Raw genomic sequence first — 19,806 nt, 5'->3', positions numbered from 1 at the left:
CTTCATATTTGGGTAGACTATTTTTGATCTATATTTGGTATTCGATTATCATATCTAATATATTACACTTTCATGAAAACAACAGCGGTTGTGTTTGTGTTTGTTGTTGTTTTCATTGTATCGCAGTTTGTGGTGAGCGAGCGCTGATTCGCTTTGAATCACTGAATCATTTACGAATGACTCGGTTCAATGACTCGGATTGTCATCACTTCATTCCAGCACTTAAACGATGAACTGATTGACGATAAAGGGAGCGAAATGAGACGCACTTTTTCTGTTACTCACATGTGGATGCGCTTTACTCACACGATAACGTTAGACAAAGTATTAAAGCGTTGTATTTAATAATGATTAATTTATTTTACACAGCTTGTAAAACCGTTTAAATCAACACAACAGTTTGCATTGATTTAAACACTTAAAACCACAAACCTTTCTTCTGGTGAATCACAACAGATGCAGAGCACAGCGCAACTTGATGACTTCACTTCACCAGAGCAAAATAAAAGTCCCGTTCACACACTGCTGACTATTGTATGCATAACAATGTATTTTCACAGTTATGTTTGCAAAGCATTCTTCTTTATTTTATACAATGTGCCCTGTGCGAGGTCTTTTTTGTACTGTATATTGTTTGTGAAGACACTTTTTTTTTTCTTATTTTTAAATTTCATGTTTTTTTTACACTTATTTACACACAATACATATCGGTAATCATATTTTAATGCATTTAATATTTAGATTTTTTTATGACAAGCCCAACTCCCCCTGGCAATTTGCATACAGATTATATAAAATATATAATTCATATAATATAAAATTACTTAACATGAAAATAAATAATGAAATGTTATTTTTGTCATTTTAACCTAAGTAGTACTTTTTACTTTAAGATAATATTATTATATTTTCATTAGGATTATATTTTACTGACTTTTACTCAAGTACTAAATGTGCATATTTCATCCACCACTGCACTTACAAACACTACTTTATTAGGCTTAACATGGAGGGAAGACAAAAGCAAATGCCACTGAAAATGATCTGAAAACAGTCTGTTTCCCTTTATGTATTCAGAGAATTTATTCACTTATAGATTCTTTCATATAATTTCTCTCTTTGTTCTGCCTTCCCTCATGTTTTTGCACAATACAAAACCTACACTGCCTCTGTTAAAGTTACTTGCTTAATGGGGGTATTTGTCTTCACGAGACAATGTTGTACATTTATTAGGTAAATGAGAATTAATCAAATTAATGACTATATGTATTTCAAAAAATATGTTCATATAATAAAATATATTTATGTTGACTGTAATGCTATATAAATTTATTGTGGCATCTCCTGTAAATCAGAATCTTACTTTTCTTAATTAAAAAAATAATGGCTTGTCTTAACAGTAACCTGAAAAAACCCAGAGAAACGAAGGCAGAATCCGTAAAATGAAAGAAATGTGTCCAAATAAAAAGGGGATCTGGTGTCCTCATGTGTAGGGGTTCCGTGAAGGATAGGTAGTGTTCAGTAGGGAAGGGTCCAGGAAAGGGGCGGAGTCCGGCGGCCGCACACGCTCCCTGCTTGGGACCGGGATCCTAGGGGCGGCGGCATATCCTGCGGCTTCGTCCCTTCCGAGCTTTCCGGCAGTTCCAACGGGGAATCTACGGCCCGGCATCCTGGCCCGTCGGCCGTCACGGGTGCGGTCTCTGGCAGCTCGTCCTTCTGGCGGCGCTGGTTCCCTCTTCACCCCTTCCTGGACCCGCGAGGACACCAGCGTGCATGCACGGGGGAGAGACCGGTCTCCTGAGGAGAGGCGCGCTCGGCATTTAAACAGCGGCGGTGATGAGGCTTCATTCCATTCAGGTACTCCTCATCACATGCCGCCAGCCCGGGATGATTCCGCGCCCCTCCTCCCCCAACCACACCCACTCCCGTCGGGAGCCTGGAGAAGGGCGGCGAATAAGGGCCGGGGTGGTGATGATAATTAGGGGGGGAGTCAGCCGACTCGTCACACACCATATAACATAACGCTCTTTATTTCAATATGTATTTCACCAAGAATAATCATAATAATATAATTATTGCGTGTAACATTGTAATATTTTATCTGATAATGAACGTTATTTTGTGTGAGTAAAGCGCCTGATTTCTAGATCACATGCTCTCTAGAATCACAAATACATAAAAGAAATGTTATATATAGAATATAATTTTGTACCCATATGGGGATGCATTTCTAAAGTTATTAGCATCGTAAGTCTATTTCTCTATTTTTAAATGTAAATTTAAAACACTATACTTTCTTTTTATACACCTTACCATTAAATTCACATAAAACTAGTTAATGCTGCTGTTTAACTGTTAGAAAGGTGGTCTGGTGGCAAATTTGATCTATCACTCTTTTGACTATTGTGATTAGGCTTGGGCGGTATCCAAATTTTGATACCGTCAAACCTCCTCCCTATTTTACCCCTGGTATACGGTATTACAGTGAATAAAAAAAAAAAAATGACGTAAGGCTCAGACAGCGTCACCAAACTGTTGGCTTGTGCCTATACCGTTAAGAAACTGAATACCAAACAACAATGTTGACAACTTTTATTAACAACAAATAGCAGTAAAAAAAAGGGCAAATATAACAGTCAAACAGAATAAAATTAACATAAACATCCTGGGGTGCGTTTCCCTTAGAACGACATAACTCGCTTGTTAAACTTCAAAGTACGATACATTGTTGTGGAAACGAACTAGCTCACGAGTGTTAACGTCGGCTATTTAACTGATTAGGGATCTCAAAAATGCAGCTATATTGAATATGGCACCTAATGACTCATTTCTTTCCCCCCTGTCATTAAGCTTTATTTGATGTTTGATTCATCACGGGTTCCCTCTTACGTCATACACCGGGGTTCCCTCAGGCAAAATGCACAAGCACTACTCCTAAACGGTGCTTATAGAGGACGCACAAAAATACATAGCATTTATATTTAGTTTAAATGGAAGAAATAGATTGTGACGCTGTTTGCGAATGTTGGTTTGAACTGGTGTCGTGAAACACCGAATATTTGAACTATGTTGATAACGACGGAACTTGCCACCATAGTTGGCTAACGATGCTTTTGAGAACCCGTGCCAGGTCATATTACACTTAGCCTACACTGTTAGACATTTCTGTAATTTCTACAGTTTTTTACTGTATATCACCCAGTATAAAACAGCAAATTCCCTTTAAAGTAAATAACTGTAATTCCCTGTTATTAATTTTCTGTGACGTCAAACACCACATACAGAGACTAACTGTATTTTTAAAAATGTAGGTATACTACGTAATTTGTGGTAATGACCTCTTTGGCGCCACTCCATTGAGATAATTCTTTTCCTCATTTCTTTTACATTTTGACTGACAGGATTTTGCGCCACAGGAGTTTATCCTTCGTTTCAGAAACAGTGCGAGTGGAACAGCGTATTTAGAGTACTGCTGAACTTCAGAAATATACTGGGCCACCAGTTTACTGTCCTGCATCTATTGTGGATAGTTTCACGGATTATAATGGTTTCTATACTGTCTTTTGTCGCGTCGCGCCGCTCGAGTCTGAGGACACGGAACCAGCGAGGCAGCGACGGGGGTTTCCCCCGGGGATGGAACCCGAGAGCGGGAGAGTTCCGGAGAGCATCTGCGCTGTGTATTGACGCACCTTACAAGCAAGCAAGGTAAAATATATATATTTTTGTTATTTGTATGTCTGTTAGTGTGTGGTTTGTCAGATTTTTGCCCAACAGTTTAACCTTGTAACATTTACTCGTCAACATTATGGTACATAAACTTTACCACGGTAAACTGCGCTGTAGGCTACTTTCAATTAACAAACTACGCTGTCAGATTATTAAATTACCAAATAAAATTATTTTACCACGCAAAGCATAATCTTATATTAACAGTAAGTTAGCTAATGTGAAATTTTGTTCAGGTGTTATTTAATGTTCAGCAGTAGCCTATAGTTGAGAATACAAAATCGTATGTTAACTAGGTTAAACAAAAGTTTTATGACCAGCTGCCTTTTTTTTAATTGAATTTAATATTTACTGCATTTTGTGTGTGTGTTTAAAGGAAACTCAAATGAAGCATCACAGAGGACAAGAGCAGATCAGCCACGCTGGGACTAATAATTCATGGTAAGATAACTTCACTATGATTTTGAGAGGTTTGTGTATTTCATATGGGGGTTTGTCTTTTACAAATGTGTAATTTCTTTTTTGTTTTTTTCTTTCAGGGAACAAATTTCTCTGTGTAACAAAGTGGACGGTGAGCAAAGGTGACTTAAGTTTTGGAGCAGCACCTGTAATGCCATTTGATGGGAGAAAGAGTGAAGGTGTTCCAGCATTGGAATATTTTTTTCTGTGTTTCAGTGTTATATATGCAATGTTTAAATAAAGAATGTGATATTTTGGAATAATTGTGTCTGTTTGAATTGAATATCAGTAGTAACTATACAATTAATTCTATATAAAAATTATAAAATTTAATTAAATCTATATACAAAAAAATGAATTACAATAATATATGGCAGTACATTACTTTTAGCCGAAAGACCACCTCTTGGTTTGGTCTCGGTTCAGTTTGCTTCTGAGTGTCTGAAATCGATTGGGGTATTAACAAATAGTGAAAGGTCCCCTTTATTGCAGAAATAAATGCCTACATCAATATAATACAATTCCATACACATTTCATATTTAGGCTAAAATACCAGGGTGCAGTAATTGTTACTACAGCAAATCAATGGAAAAGCCTTCAGACTGGATCGTTCATGGCCCTAGTGTGAATTTTCAAATGGACTTTAAGGTTTCCATGTTTTTCTGAAACTTTTACCACAATGAGGGCAATTTTATGGGCTCTTTTCAGTGTGAGTCATCATGTGCCTGTTAAGATATACTTTACAAGTGAAGCTTTTTCTACACAGTTGGCAGGAAAAAGGCTTCTCTCCAGTGTGAATTCCCACGTGCCAGTCAAGAGCTGCTTTACGACTGAAACTTTTTCCACACTGTTGGCAGGTGAAAGGCTTTTTTCCAGAGTGTATACTCATGTGGCTTTCAAAATTCCTTTCACGAGTGTAACTTTTTCCACACTGTTGGCAGGTAAAGGGACACTCTCCTGTGTGAATTCTCATGTGCTCTTTAAGACCTCTTTCACGAGTGAATTTTTTTCCACACTGTTGGCAGGTAAAAGGTTTTTTTCCAGTGTGAATGCTCATGTGGCTTACAAAATCTATTATACGAGTGAATATTTTTCCACATTGTTGGCAGGTAAAGGGACACTCTATTGTGTGAATTCTCATGTGCTCTTTAAGACTTGTTTTACGAGTGAAACTTTTTCCACACTGTTGGCAGGTGAAAGGCTTTTTTCCAGTGTGAATGCTCATGTGGCTTACAAAATCTCTTTTACGAATGAATCTTTTTCCACGTCGTTGGCAGGTAAAGGGACACAATTCTGTGTGAATTCTCATGTGCTCTTTAAGACCTCTTCTAGTGAAACTTTTTCCACACTGTCGACAGGTGAAAGTTTTTTTTCCAGGGTGAATTCTCATGTGGATTTTAAGACCTATTTCACTAGTGAAACTTTTACGACACTGTTGACAGGTGAATGGCTTTTTTCCAGTCTGAATTCTTCTGTGAACTTTAAGGTTTTCTTGTTCGCTGATACTATGAAGATTCTCATATTGATCTTCCTCTTTAATTTCATCAAGTACTTCCTCCTCTTTCAGCGCCATTAGGTCTAAGGTGAAAAACAAACAAATACAAGTTTAAAACAGCAGCTTAATGGCACAAGACAAGAGATATCAATATATTAAGGGAATGTTTATAGGACACATTTTTCACTAATAACTAAATTTTTCAAGAGTTCTCCAAGTAGGAATAACTGCAGTTCAGGAGCAATGAACATAATGAAAGGTTCAGGCATACAGAGGGTTGGGGAGAAGAGAAATGTCTTCATGATTGGTGGACAAAGCTGTCTGTCAGAATGTGGGTGGTTAGGAGTAGTTTCTGTTGAACCCATTTACTTTTTGGCACGCCCATAGCTCCAGACTTCGGCTATCCTTGTCTCTGAATTTTGGCTGTTCATTTACACGACAACCTGATTTTGGAGGCCTGAAAAAACAAGCTTTTGAAAACAGGTTTTAAAGCAGGGGTGTTAAACTCAGTTCCTGGAGGCCCGCAGCATTGCAGAGTGTTGCTCCAACACACATACTATGCAGTTTTTAATTAAGCCCTGAAGGACTTGGATCAGGTGTGTTTAATTAGACATCTATACTTTGCAGGATTGTGGCCCTCCAGGACTGGAGTTTGAAACCCCTTTTTTAAGGGGGTCCTTTTATGCTTTTTCACTTCTTTAAAAAAATCTCTTTTCAAGAACTACAACGAACGGCTTCTTTGGACTACAGCATTTGTTTTCCAGAAGCTATGATGTCACAACGCGGTTTCCCGCCTACAGAAATTCAAAACTAGCGATTCCCCTTTCGCGTTGACAGCCGCTTCTGGGATGCTTCACATAAATGTGAGCTTTGTCTAAAGTGTCCGGAAACTGCTCCAGTAGCCGTGTTGGAGCCTCGCCGTTGACGTGTGATACTGAGGGTCCAAACACAGGCTGAGCCACGGTTGATGTAACACAAGTGATAAGTCAGAAGTGATGATCATCGGTTGCAGTGTGTGGTAAGAGATTTATTCTTCATACAGTGTAGACAGCTTCACTAGCCTTATGCTGGAGCTGGTTTCAGACATGCAAATAATCAAATACAGTAACACAATAATGATAATATCATGTATCGGCGGTATCGCAGGCTGATGATAGGACCAACATTACTGTAGGGCAGGGGTCGGCAATAAAGATTGGCCTCAGCCCAGATTTTTTCCAAGCCACAACCAAAACAATGGCTAATTTATTGAATTAATAGGGGAGGATGAAAATGGTAGGCGCTCGTGAAATGACAGAACAGACTTACTGAGACATTCAAGCTGGCTGATGTAGGATAAATTTGCTGACTGTTCATTGGGGGCGCTATTAACTATCTGCACTAGAGTGCGGATCGGGCCGCATTTTTCTGTCCGAGCCCGGCCCGCGTCCGACAGAGCAGTAACCGAACCCGACCCAAGCCCGACAACCATTAACATATCTATGTCCGAGCCCGATCCCAGACCGAAACAGTTCAAATCAATTTTTTTTCTCATACTAATGATGCACTTTTTTGTGTGGAAAGCCCACTTTTATTAAGCGACTGTAGGAAGGCGTTCGGAATTGTCAACAGGTGAGCGCATCAGTACATACGGGTCCTAGGCTGTAGGGTATTATTTTCTCACCCTACATGCATCCTAGGTGTATATGACTTCCTCATTTTTATCTTCCTTATTTCAGACGAATGCAATCAGAGTTATATCAAAAAATAATCCTGGCACTCCCAAGCTTTACAATGGCATAGACTGAATGGCATGCCGCATAGACGAGTGTTTCTCTCTATTAGGGCTGCAACTAACAATTATTTTAATAATCGATTAGTTGGCCGATTAATTTTTCGATTAATCGATTAGTTGGCTTAAAAATTTCCTATTATTATTATTTTTTTTTTAATCACACTATTCCACATTCTGAATGCTATGAAAACACAGTGCTTCACAATTTACAACAATTCACCTGTCATAATAAAGAGAAAAGACAAATATTTGAAGAAAAACACTCTAACAAGCATAAAGAGTTCAGCGTTCAGATGCACGCAGTAAGATTATACTGGCCGCAAAGCCCCAGCTAAAGTAATTACCATGAATGTGGCGGAGAAAAAGTAGATATTCAAATTATTTATTAATAAACTAGTATTTTCTGAGTCTGAGTGTCTCTGAGTGTCGCAAAGATGAAGTTGACGATCCTGACTTGCCATCTGCTCACACGCTTTTAAAGCCTAAATCATTATGAATAAGGCCTACAGCTCATGAAGTTTTGTTTTCGATTTAAATTATTTCGTTTTATAGTAGTGATGTAATAATTTAAAGTAAATTTATTGCTCTTACCTTCATGAACAAAAATGAAGTTTCACTTGGTGCTTGCACCTCCATGTCCTGCAAAGCTTTGACTCTACCCACAAACGATTGGATATGCGGCTATTTGTACACATTTATCTAGGTTAAACGATTAAACTAATATTGTAGTATGCTTTAAAGGTTGTATCAGCGATTTCTAGCCTAAAACATAAGTGTCAATTTCAGCTTACCTTTCTTCAGGATCCGCTCGCTGCCTGCCCCATAAATTGTCTGTGAAAAAACCGCGTCTCTCTGGTCAGCCTAGGGTCCGAGATATGCCAAAAAAACAATCGGCACTACCAACCTTTCCACACAAAAACAAACAGTGTTCCAACCAATCAGCGTCAGGGGTTTGGTGTTGTGGACTTTCGCTCCGCCTCCCTCACATCCCTGCACCAGTAGGAAAGTCCACAACACCAAACCCCTGACGCTGATTGGTTGGAACACTGTTTGGTTATTTGTGGTGTGTTGATAGCGCCGATTGTTTTTTTGGCATATCTCGGACCCTAGGCTGACCAGAGAGACGCGGTTTTTTCACAGACAATTTATGGGGCAGGCAGCGAGCGGATCGTGATGAAAGGTAAGCTGAAATCGACACTTTATGTTTTAGGCTAGAAATCGCTGATACAGCCTTTAAGTTTTTTTTTTTTTTTTTATCTAATGGTGCGTTCACACCGGACGCGACTTGCGCGGAAAAAAGGCGCTATTCGCGCGTAGTTGAACTAGGGATGGCTCGATACCACAATTTTGACTTCGGTACGATACTAGGATCTAATACCTTGGTATCAATACCAAATCGATACCATAGGTAAAAAAAAAAAAAAAAAAAAAAAGGAAACAGGCAAATATAGGTGAACAGAAAACTCTATGAACAACTGTGCAAATAAATTGTTACAAAAAATAATAAAAACTACAATTTTGATTTTAGAAGAAACAAAACTGACGAAATCTAATTAAAATAAAGTAATCTCTTAATATATGTGACCCTGGACCACAAAAACCAGTCTTAAGTCCCTGGGGTATATTTGTAGCAATAGCCAAAAATACATTTTATGGGTCAAAATTATTTAATTTTTTTTTTTTTTTTATGCCAAGAATCATTAGGAAATTAAGTAAAGATCATGTTCCATGAAGATTTTTTGTAAAATTCCTACTACAAATACATCAAAATGTATTTTTTTTATTAGTAATATGCATTGTTAAGAACTTAATTTGGAGAACTTTAAAGGTGATTTTCTCAGTATTTAGATTTTTTTTGTTGATATATACACCCATAGCCGCGGGAACGTATTTTGAGCTGGGGGGGCTGAGAGAAAAAAAAGTTTGTGGGGGGCTCGGGTGTGGAGTTTTACTAAGAGCAAAGTTATTGGTAAAAAGAGTTGCTATTTTGTTGTTTTTGATTGCTTCCATTGTTCTCTTTTGTAAGTGGCTTTGTATCATGGTCATCGGAAGGAAAATAAATGTGGGTGGGTAAATTGCTGTAGTATATGGCATTTTCAGTAGTCTACCTTTTATTTAATGTTTTTACAATGCAAATAGGCCATATTTACAAATATTACAGTAGATGACTTCTTCAGCACGTTTTCAGTGGCGTAAGTGATAATACGTCTAACACATTGTTTTTGACGCGGGAGACCCGAGTTCGCATCCGCCTTTTGGTGAAATCATTTTCGAAATCGTCTCCATTTTCCCTTATATCACATCGGAAAGTCATTTGTTTTTAATAAAAATTTATGAAATAATCGGAAAGTTGAAATAAAGTATCAGCTAGGGTGAGGTGTTTCTGAGCAGAAGTTACAGTACATTGCTTTGATTACTTTGCTGTGCAGCACGACCAACTAGTGAAAACCGGGAATGAGTTTAATCGGTATGCCCTGAATAAGCCACATGGAATGAATTTGAGGAAACCACAGCATTTTAATAAATTTAATTAAAATTTAAATAAGGAGTTTAATTTATTAAGGCATACCTCATACAATGGATTTGAGTGAGTGTGACGGTGCTCTGAAAAGTGCAAAGACATACTTGCTGAATTAGAGACGGTAAATGTGGCTTTTTTTATAGAAATAAAATAAATGTAGTTCAGTTGAACATGGGAGGCTACAGATCTGAGGGAGCGCAGCGAGTCTGTTCCAAGCAGCTCTGAGCGGCAGGAGTGATATGTGACGAGAATGATGCGAAATGACTGGTGGCGAATCCAAAAGCAAGATAACCATTGTTAATAAACCTTTAATTTATTCATTTAAAATAAATGAGCTGGTCTTTATCGTTGCTGTGTTTTCTTAAAAAAATAACGGTAAACCACAAATTAAGCATTCGTTTAAAAAAAAGAGAAACCTTATTTATTTTGGGGTAGATCTGCTTCCTTATCCGACTTATCCAATATTATCTGTCCGCACCCCCATTTTTTCTTTAGCTCGGAGCCAGGGGGTGCTGCAGCACCCTCAGCACCCCTACTTCCAGCGGTAATGTATACACCTCAGTTTTGTAAAATGTAAGCTTATGACTGGTTTTGTGGTCCAGGGTCACATATTTTCAGTCTTTATCAAAAAGAAAATGTGAATGCAACCAGAATGCAACAACAACAAAAACCCCAACAGAGTAGAGGATACAGGTTGGATTGTGATTTTGGGACAGAATAAAATGGGTTCACATATACATATCTTTTCAGTGTTTATTTTTTTGCTAGCTCCTTTGACCAGCTGCAGAGCGCGTTTCATCTGTGTGATCTATTGCCGTTTGTCTGTTATCAAGCTTGCCGGTTTTACGCCAGTTTGCGGAACACTGCAGCATAGTGGTGAAAATCGGAACAGCAGATGAAATACCGAACTGAGCAAACTTTTGATATTGTACCGTTTAAAAATAAATAAATACCGGTATTTTCACAGTACCGGTATACCGCACATCCCTAAGTTGAACGCTTGTACATTTGAGTTTACTGGCGTCATTCGCGCGTGACATTTTCATTGTCACAACAGATGCGAATTTGCGTCATGGGAGGGGCGTCTGCCACTAAAGTAGTTGTAAAATAGGTGAATGAGCTCAATTTGCCAGCTTTAGCTTGATAATCTCAATATATGTAGTATATGTAGGTCAAATTGAGTAAAGAGTGTTTTTTAAAACAAACCTGATTGTCCGACCTCTTCACTCACTTTCTTCCTAGCCAAATCCTTTTTTATTCCTGTTTCTACAAAAGTCCAAAGATGTATCGTACAGCTCCGAGAAACCACAGACAGCAACGGTGAATTTGTCCTCCATTGTTGTTTCGGATTTCTGCCTCCGTCACTACTAGAGCAAGCTCCTGATTCGTAACGCGGCGCGGATTTTCGCAAAAGTTCAGATTTTTGAACTCACGCAGCAATCGCTTGAAACGCTCAATGCGCGCCGCTACATTTGCACATTTTGCGCCGCAGGATGGCTATTCGCGTCTTTGCATTGACTTAACATGTAAATCACTCGCGCTTGCCGCTTCATTCGCATCCGGTGTGAACGCACCTCAAGAATTTTAATTTAAATCGTGATGATTTGAGAAGGCTAAATTGATCTGTCTGCCGCTGGCCTTTGTTGTTACTTTAAAAAACAAAAACTTGAATTTCACAAATAAAACCTGTTCCAAATATATTTCTAAATTAACGTAAATAAATGTAATTACTTTATATTTAAAAACAGCAGCTGTGCAATGGGGAAGAGAAAGAGAAAGACAGGCTCCAGTCGGACTCGGGCCAGTAGCCTAATTCTGATCAGCTGTCGAGGTTGTTAGGAATTTTTGCAAAGAATGTTTGTTTAATAGCCTAATTAACAATCCGTACAGTTCCTACCCTCCATAAATATGTGAACTACATGTTGTAATTAAATCTAAATTTAACATTCAACGACAGATGTTTCAGCACAATGAATGTTTTTGCACTGAGTATTTATTGTCTCCCTGTCTGTGTTCCTGTCTGACGCTCATTCAGTAAAGATTTAAACTTAACACAGACTGCCAGAATGGACTTTTAGGCATAAATGGAAATATTTGTGTGAATTTGTGACATTTACAGATAAGTATATGGCTGTAAACTGTCATACTGAGGATACAGACGGATCTGTCAAAGCGCCTCACAGGGCAAGCCATTACACTATTAGCTTCAAGTTTAAAATGAGGAGTTATCATGTTTTGGGAAGCTTGGATCATGTTACTCTCCTGCAGAATCTCAGTCTGTTTCCTCCACTATTTTTAGATGCATTATGTCTATAGAAATGCGTCATTCAGTGCTGTAATTTGACGTGATCCTCTGAAGTTGTACGTTACTGTGGGCAGACCCGATTAATCGATAATGGGAATCGTTGTCGATGAATTTCATTATCGATAATAATCTATTTTATCGATTAGTTGTTGCAGCCCTACTCTCTATCAGTCCAAAACAAGTCGATTCACAATAAAACCTCTCACACATGGCTTGGAAATGTATGACTTTCAATTAAGAAATAGACATTTGGTTTAATGTTACAAAAAATAAAGTTCTTTAGAAATTGCATAGTATTTCTTCTAATAATAATACATGTAGTTAATAAATTAAGATCTTCTCAGGTTGATTAAAAGGCAGCATTAGTATTTGTCTTGTCATGTGAGCTCAATCTGTCATAAAACTGCTTAAATTAAGACACTCATATCACATTCTTCACAAACATAATTTCTGTAGAGCTGGACATTTTAATAAAGACAAATGAGTGAGTTCAGCTTTGAGAATGAAAACTAACCTGTTTGTTCCTCAGTATCTTCTTGTTTGACTCTGAATGTTTCTTCAATCTTCAAGTCTTCACTCTCCTCTTTAATAAACGCCATCTTTATAATAGTGTGTCACGGATTTCAGGAGTTCTCTGTGTGTTTGGATGCTTTGTCCTGTTTAACATCAGAATAATTAACAGAAAGAAAATTAATACAAATTAAATATTTGATTGATTTGATTATTTCAATCAGCTTCCACTGGACTAAGATTCAGAGAATAGAATTAAACTGCCTGGGGGGAAGCTACATTAAAGCACACAAACTATAGATATTTCTTATTTAGGAATTCATGATTTAGATTTGGTACTTCATTTATATTTAACATGTTTCACTTTGATGTAAACATTTACAGTTGGTGTGATTGTCATTGTTCAGAGCAGCAGGAGTCGGTGAGCGCGCGCTGATTTGAATGATTCGAATCACTGAATCATTTTATGACGCAAATGATTCAATGAACTCGGAGTGAACTCGAAAAGCTCCGTTTCTCTCATAAGTTAAGAGTTTGGTTCGCTCCGTATATAATTCATCCGTTTATCGTTAACGATAAACTGATGCATAATATAGGGAGCGAAATGAGACGCCCCTTTTACTCATGTGCGGATGTACTTTATTTAGACATAACGATAACATTCATAAAATGTTACCTTAAGTATTAAAATGTTAAATTCGATAACAAATATCCCACTATATCGCTTTTAAAAAACTACAAAAATACCTGACCATTTTGTATCACTGTAAACACTGTGAATGTTTAAAAACACAAACCTTTCTTCAGCCGAATCACAACAGATGCGGGAGCGCGCTCTGACTTATGACGTCACCAAGAAACCAAAATAAAAGTCCGGTTCAAAATCATAATGAGGAATTCAGAATTCATACATTAATGCAAGCTGAATGATGTGCTGAAAATAGTAAGAAGAAATCATAAGAGAGTGTAAGATTCTGTCTTAAAGTCACAGTTGTCATGTTTAGGTGCAGAAAGCTTTAATGTCAACCATATATTAAAATGCAAAAAGAAAAACAGAAATATGTTAAAAATAGCTCATAAAATATAAATGGTAAATTTGAGATCATCTTAAATTGTAGCACAGAGCACACTCGAAAACTGTTAATATCCAAAATCTGGAAAACATTCAGCAAACCAAATTTCCCCGTAGCGTCAAATCAATCTGTCAATGTGTCCATCTATCTATTGATTGTTCCATTTATCTACTACGCTCAACATTTGATCATGTTAGAAAGCTTTTCTTATCTTAAAATGTAATGACTGATAAACTTACATCATCATCCCCAGCTAGCTCCAAAACCTGAAAAAAAAAAATGCTTAGCAAAACACCCTATTGCTTGCCGAGAAACTGTCATATGCATATAATGGAGTGCATTGAGTATCTTGAAACAGCTGAGAAAATTACATGGTCATTATGATATCAAAATCATATTATAATGTGCCATATATATATATTAAAACTGTTACATTTAAAACATTGTCATGTTACAGTTCATTTTCATCGCTGACTAATGTGTTATTCATATACTATATCTATATACTATATCGATATATACTATATCTATCTATCTATATATAATATATATATATATATATATATATATATATATATATATATATACACTAAACTATATCACTGTCAAACATCATTCGGCATGAATTAGATAATTTTGTCAAAAGAAATGTTATTGATTACAAGAAAAATACAGATTGTTCTTTGTGATTTATTTTGTCTTTCCTTTATACAGATTTAAATAGTTTCGTTTTCGAAGTAGGCTACTCTAAATTATGTCAGTGATTCTCCGATGTTAAATATGATCAAGAATTATTTTATTTCGATCTACAGTGTAATAAAAGTTAAGAAAAGATTAGCCTATAGCCCGAAATATTAGAGACTAAAGCTAATTCCTTTTTTCTTAACTTTTAACTTCTTCTAAAAATGATCAAGAATATCAAATCACCTTAATAGGCTAGGTTAACGAATTTTCTTACACAAACATAACGAATGCACTTCAAAACAAAGTTTTCATATATAAATTCAGGAATCACGAATATGACAAAATAATATTATTTTATATATATTAATTGTATAATAGTTGTATCAAATGAATAAGGAAATTATAGTGGCTTGAATTTATTAAGTAATGTTTAATTTCGTTCGTTTCGCTCTCTTGAAATGTAAAGAAAAAATACAGTTTTTACTTGGAATTCGTTTTTAATCCCTGGTTTTAAAACAAGCATATACATGAGATAATTTATATATTATTGCTTGAATAAACGTAAAAAATAGTGCTAAATTTCATAATTAAGGAAATAAAACAGACCTAGGCATTTGAAAAGACATAGTGAAATGTTTATTAGGAATACCATTTTCTTAACAATTAAGATGCTGCATGTGTTTATCCAGTCTAATCCCTGACTTTCCCAACAAAAATCCCACCCCTCTCAGAAAATACATAAAACTGACATTACTGAGCTATATGCGTTTAAAAGCAGCCTAATAAAATTGTACAATGGCGTTGCTCAGTTCAACGTGTTGGGAAATCGGGCATTTTGTCCCGCGTCAGCATTTATTCAACAGTTAATAACGCTCAACAATCATAAATATTATTCAGCCAATAAAGTGTAGGCCTATGTATTTCATAGAAAATTGTCTAGTACTATATAAAGTACAAAGGTTTAATTGGCATCTTTATTTCAAACGATCCGAATATCATTAAAAATATTTTTGGATGACTCGCAACCGCGTGCACCCGCTTATTTTGGATCAAAAAAAAAATTTATGGATTAAATTATTGGTGGGACATTTCAATGGTCGGAGGATATTGGTGGGGACACATCCCCTCCGTCCACCCTAAATCTACGCCCCTGTAATGGATTGCATTCAGTAGCTTTAAACTGTTTTAAAATTTAAAACAGAAATTTACATTGTCATGTTACAGTTCATTTTCATCTCCAGCTGGCTCCAAAACCTGAAAAAGTCCAAAAAGCTTTTTTTTTTTGTGAAACCCAATATTACTGGCTGAATACGTGTCTCAATTCAAATCCTATATAAATGACCACTGACCATTTCTTCTGTTGTTTGTGAATTGTACACAATCTCCAGCATGCAGTAATGAGTAGCATTAGTTCAGAGAAATGCACTTATTGTTTTGCAAATATAAAGGATTATTCAAGAAACACTCCAATGTGACAAAGACACATTTGGTTCACTGCTTATAGTCAAGTGTTACAGCTGAAAATATGTATAAAGTGTCTAAAGTTTATAAACATATAAAGAATCACACCCTTGGTCTTATGAATACAGCAGACCATGAATTTCTGTGTTCTTTATCAAATCAAATCACTTTTATTGTCAAATCACCAGCACCTTTGCCTAGGTGAGTGAAATTCTTGGGAGCGAGCTCCAGACAATGCAGAGACATTTAACATATAGACAGTTACAAACCTACAGGTTTATACAGAGTGTATATATACATATTTACATACAGTGTACGATTAGACATATTTACAGTTAACAATACAAGTGCAATTTGAGCTGTATTGTCAAGAAATGTGCAAAAGAGGTATTTTTTACATGAAATTAGGCAGAAGAGAGATTGTATAGGGTAGCACATAGTGCAAAGATTTCAGTGCAGTTATAAACATTTATTATTCGTATTTTATGAATGTACAAATAGAGAAGAGTGTGATGCCACAGGTGGTTTGAATGGCCCACTCACCTGTGTGTAACACACTCAGTTTCCACTTAGGAAGATTGTCAACAGTGCAAAAGACCAGGATGTGTATTGGATGGTTTACAGTGTAACAGATATATTATTGTATTAAGAGCGATGTGTGCATAGAGTCCAGTGATGAGGTGCAGTGCATGATGGGAGTATGCTGCTAGGTGTTTTAGTTCTGATTGTTCATTAGCCTGGTAGGTGTGGGGGTAAAGCTATCCCTCAGTCGACTAGTGCGGGATCGGATGCTACAGAGGCTTCTTCCTGAGGGCAGCAGAGAGAGCAGTCTGTGGGACGGGTGGCTGGAGTCACATATGATTCTCCTGACTTTCCTTATACACCGCCTGATGTAGATGTCCTGAAGGGAGGGAAGATCACCTCCAACAAAGTGGCGGGCAGATTGCAGAGCCTTTGCAGAGCCTTTGCGGTTGACAGCGGTGCTGTTTCCAAACAGTCAGGATGCTCTCCACAGTGCAGGTGTAGAATGATCTGAGGATGCTGGAGCTCAATCTAAACTTCCTCAGCCGTCTCAAGAAGAGGCGATGGTGTGTCTTCTTCAGCACTGAATCTGTGTGAGCGGACCATGTGAGATCCTCACTGATGTGAACACAGAGGAGCTTAGTTGTTAACCCGCTCCATACCTAAAGTTTGTTGTACTGAAGACAGTGAGTTGTGTGATTTGTAATACGCAACTGTGAACATGGGCATATCAATAATAAAAAAAAACAGTTATCGCACACTTTCTTGTACAATTAAAAATGATAAACGTGGACTGACAAATTCAGACACTCAATGAAATGACAATAAATGCCTTTTTGAATGGAGAAATATAATGACAACAATGTTGAAAAACTGATTTAAACTGAAGTGTAAAAGAAAATTTGATAAATGTATGGTCCAATTTTTTTACACTTTTGTCTTAAAATTACTCTTATTGCGTTTTATTTAAGTACTTTTTTAAAAGTCATCAATTTGTTTAATAAACTAGATTTTAAAAGATTTTACCTTTATTGTGGATATTTCTATACATCTATTAATTATTCAACAAGACTTTACAGCTTGACACATCAGAAAAGGAACTGTTGATAAAAGATGAGAAGTATCCAAATGAACTGAGTGATCAAGAAGATGCATGTTAGATGAATCTGATCAGGAAGCAAGACCAGTTCTGGGACTGATCAAATTGATACTTACAATCAAAAGTGTGCTTTTCTAACTACAAAAACTCAACCAAAAACAACAGAAGCAGAGGCAATCTGAAAACACAGAATTTCAAAAACAGAGATGTCAGCATTCATTCAAAATGCCAGTGTAAGGCAATCTTCTGCTGATCATTCAGAAATTAGCAACTAATCATAAATGGAAACGGTAGAAAATGACTGAGATTTCTTTGTTACCTCCTCACCTCTAACAAACCCAACACTTTCATATCCAATCAATGAATTTTGACAAAAACATATTTCTCATATTATCTAAAATAGTAATAGTAAGTGTCAGCTTAGAAAAGAAAATAGATCTTCAATATACAAAACTAAAAATAAGACCATAACAAATCATTAACACATTTATTATCCAGCTCAAACTATGATGAGTAGAATCTTTTTTTTTTCCCGAAGATCAGAAAGAGCTTCATTGCCAAGTAAGGAACTTGTTTTAGCGACAGTTTCCAGTGCAGAAGAGAATACAGACAGTCCAAATTTACTACTGAAGTGCAGACATACAGTAGCCTGGAAAAATCCAAACCCTAATCTATTAAGATTAAGGGTCTGGGATCGAGCAATGAAAACTGCCTAACTCGAGGGGCGGCACCAAGCATGCATTTGAAACTCTAACTGCACGCAATTGGATAACGCCACGACCAATCACAACAATACACGCTTAGCTAGCAGCAGAGCTAAATGATGTTTCATTAACAAAGTTCAGGAGAAGCGCGTCAGATGCTTAGCGTAAACATCACAAGTCAATCAGCGCCATAGGTTTAAATACAGCTGACTCACCTCAATTCACTCGATGGTTTATCAGTAAACCTCCATCACCCCATCTCATCACTCCGAGTTCTCGCTACTTGTATTGGGGGGTAACGTACTCTGGGTTCGGGCCACTCCCGAGCTCGGAGCCCTTCACCGGACAGCACGCCAAACATGCGCTACTATTCTCCGGCTAATTATATGTAAGCGTGAACTCGTGAACTGATAGATTAAACTCTTGCCGTATCCAGTCGGCAAAACAGCAAAAACGTCCTTCTTGCAGAGGAACGATTCAAGTTTTCGGTTTTCTGTTCCTCTTTTATATAGAAAGCCAAGTCTATAACTCATTCATTGTAGCGGCCAAAGCCGTTTTAAACAACTTGTTGTTCATCTGTAGCGACAGCGATCTTTCAAAGTTTACTATATGATTCGGACGTCGCAGTGCTGTCATCATCAGCTTAGCTCGCCTCTGGCCCGCCTACATCAGATACACCGATTTGATTGGTTCCCACAATTGCTTACGTATTGAAGTAACCTGCATCATTGCTCGATGCCAGAGTGTCTTGCAGAGACAATTCAAATTTTGCTCTCGCGAGACCTCTGGATTTCCAGGGTAGACATACAGAGAAATACACAGCAATGTCTAGAATCTATTCTGATTCATCAACACAGTTTCACTGAAGATCAAATAAATACATAAACCCAGGATAGAGCGTCTGAGTGAATGTGGTGTGTTCTGTGTGGATGAGGCTCATTGTGTCAGAGACGCTGGAGAAGGACAGAGTTCACTCTCATCCACATACACTCCTATTCTATGGCTGGACACTACAGACAGTTCAGTCCGTCTGTTATTATGAACAAATGAGTATCTAGAGGGAGAGCAGAACAAACTCCAGGATTGATCATTACGTCCAAACACACACTCATCACCCTCTCCTTTCCTGCTGATGCTCTTATATGAGACTGATATCTCCACACCAAACATCCCACTCCACTCAATCTCCCAGTAACAGCCTCCACACACTCTCTCTCTACAAAACACCTGAAGATTACATCCAAGTAACTTACTGTATAACCCAGCGTTTCTCAACTCCAGATACAAAATATGCGGTGGGTCGAGGACTGGAGTAGGGAAACGCTGGTATAACCAGACCATCACAAGAACCCAGCTGTTTACAGAATAATCCACAATAAGCCGCGTTATTCACACTCACGTGCTGTGATGCGAATAAACGTGATATAATTTCAGCTGTTTTTATATGAAAATAAATTTGATGAATACCACAT

At 37.3% G+C, this 19,806-nt stretch overlaps 1 protein-coding gene across 1 annotated transcript; it reads right to left on the bottom strand.

The window, feature by feature from the left end:
• Positions 1-4,143: 4,143 nt before the first annotated feature.
• LOC141333034 (uncharacterized) lies at positions 4,144-5,759 on the bottom strand. The gene has a single exon (XM_073837980.1). It carries the CDS (start codon positions 5,757-5,759, stop codon positions 4,878-4,880), a length of 882 nt encoding a protein of 293 aa, XP_073694081.1. The 3' UTR covers positions 4,144-4,877.
• Between the last annotated feature and the right edge of the window lie 14,047 nt (positions 5,760-19,806).

This window comes from Garra rufa, chromosome 4, assembly GCF_049309525.1.
Source record: "Garra rufa chromosome 4, GarRuf1.0, whole genome shotgun sequence".
NCBI classification, from domain to species: domain Eukaryota; kingdom Metazoa; phylum Chordata; class Actinopteri; order Cypriniformes; family Cyprinidae; genus Garra; species Garra rufa.
The sequence above is the reverse complement of the archived record's forward strand: the minus strand, read 5'-3'. Positions and strand labels throughout refer to the sequence as shown.

Bases quoted from the DNA above. Each gene is read 5' to 3' on its own strand.
- LOC141333034 (XM_073837980.1), bottom strand. From the start codon at position 5,759: ATGGCGCTGAAAGAGGAGGAAGTACTTGATGAAATTAAAGAGGAAGAT.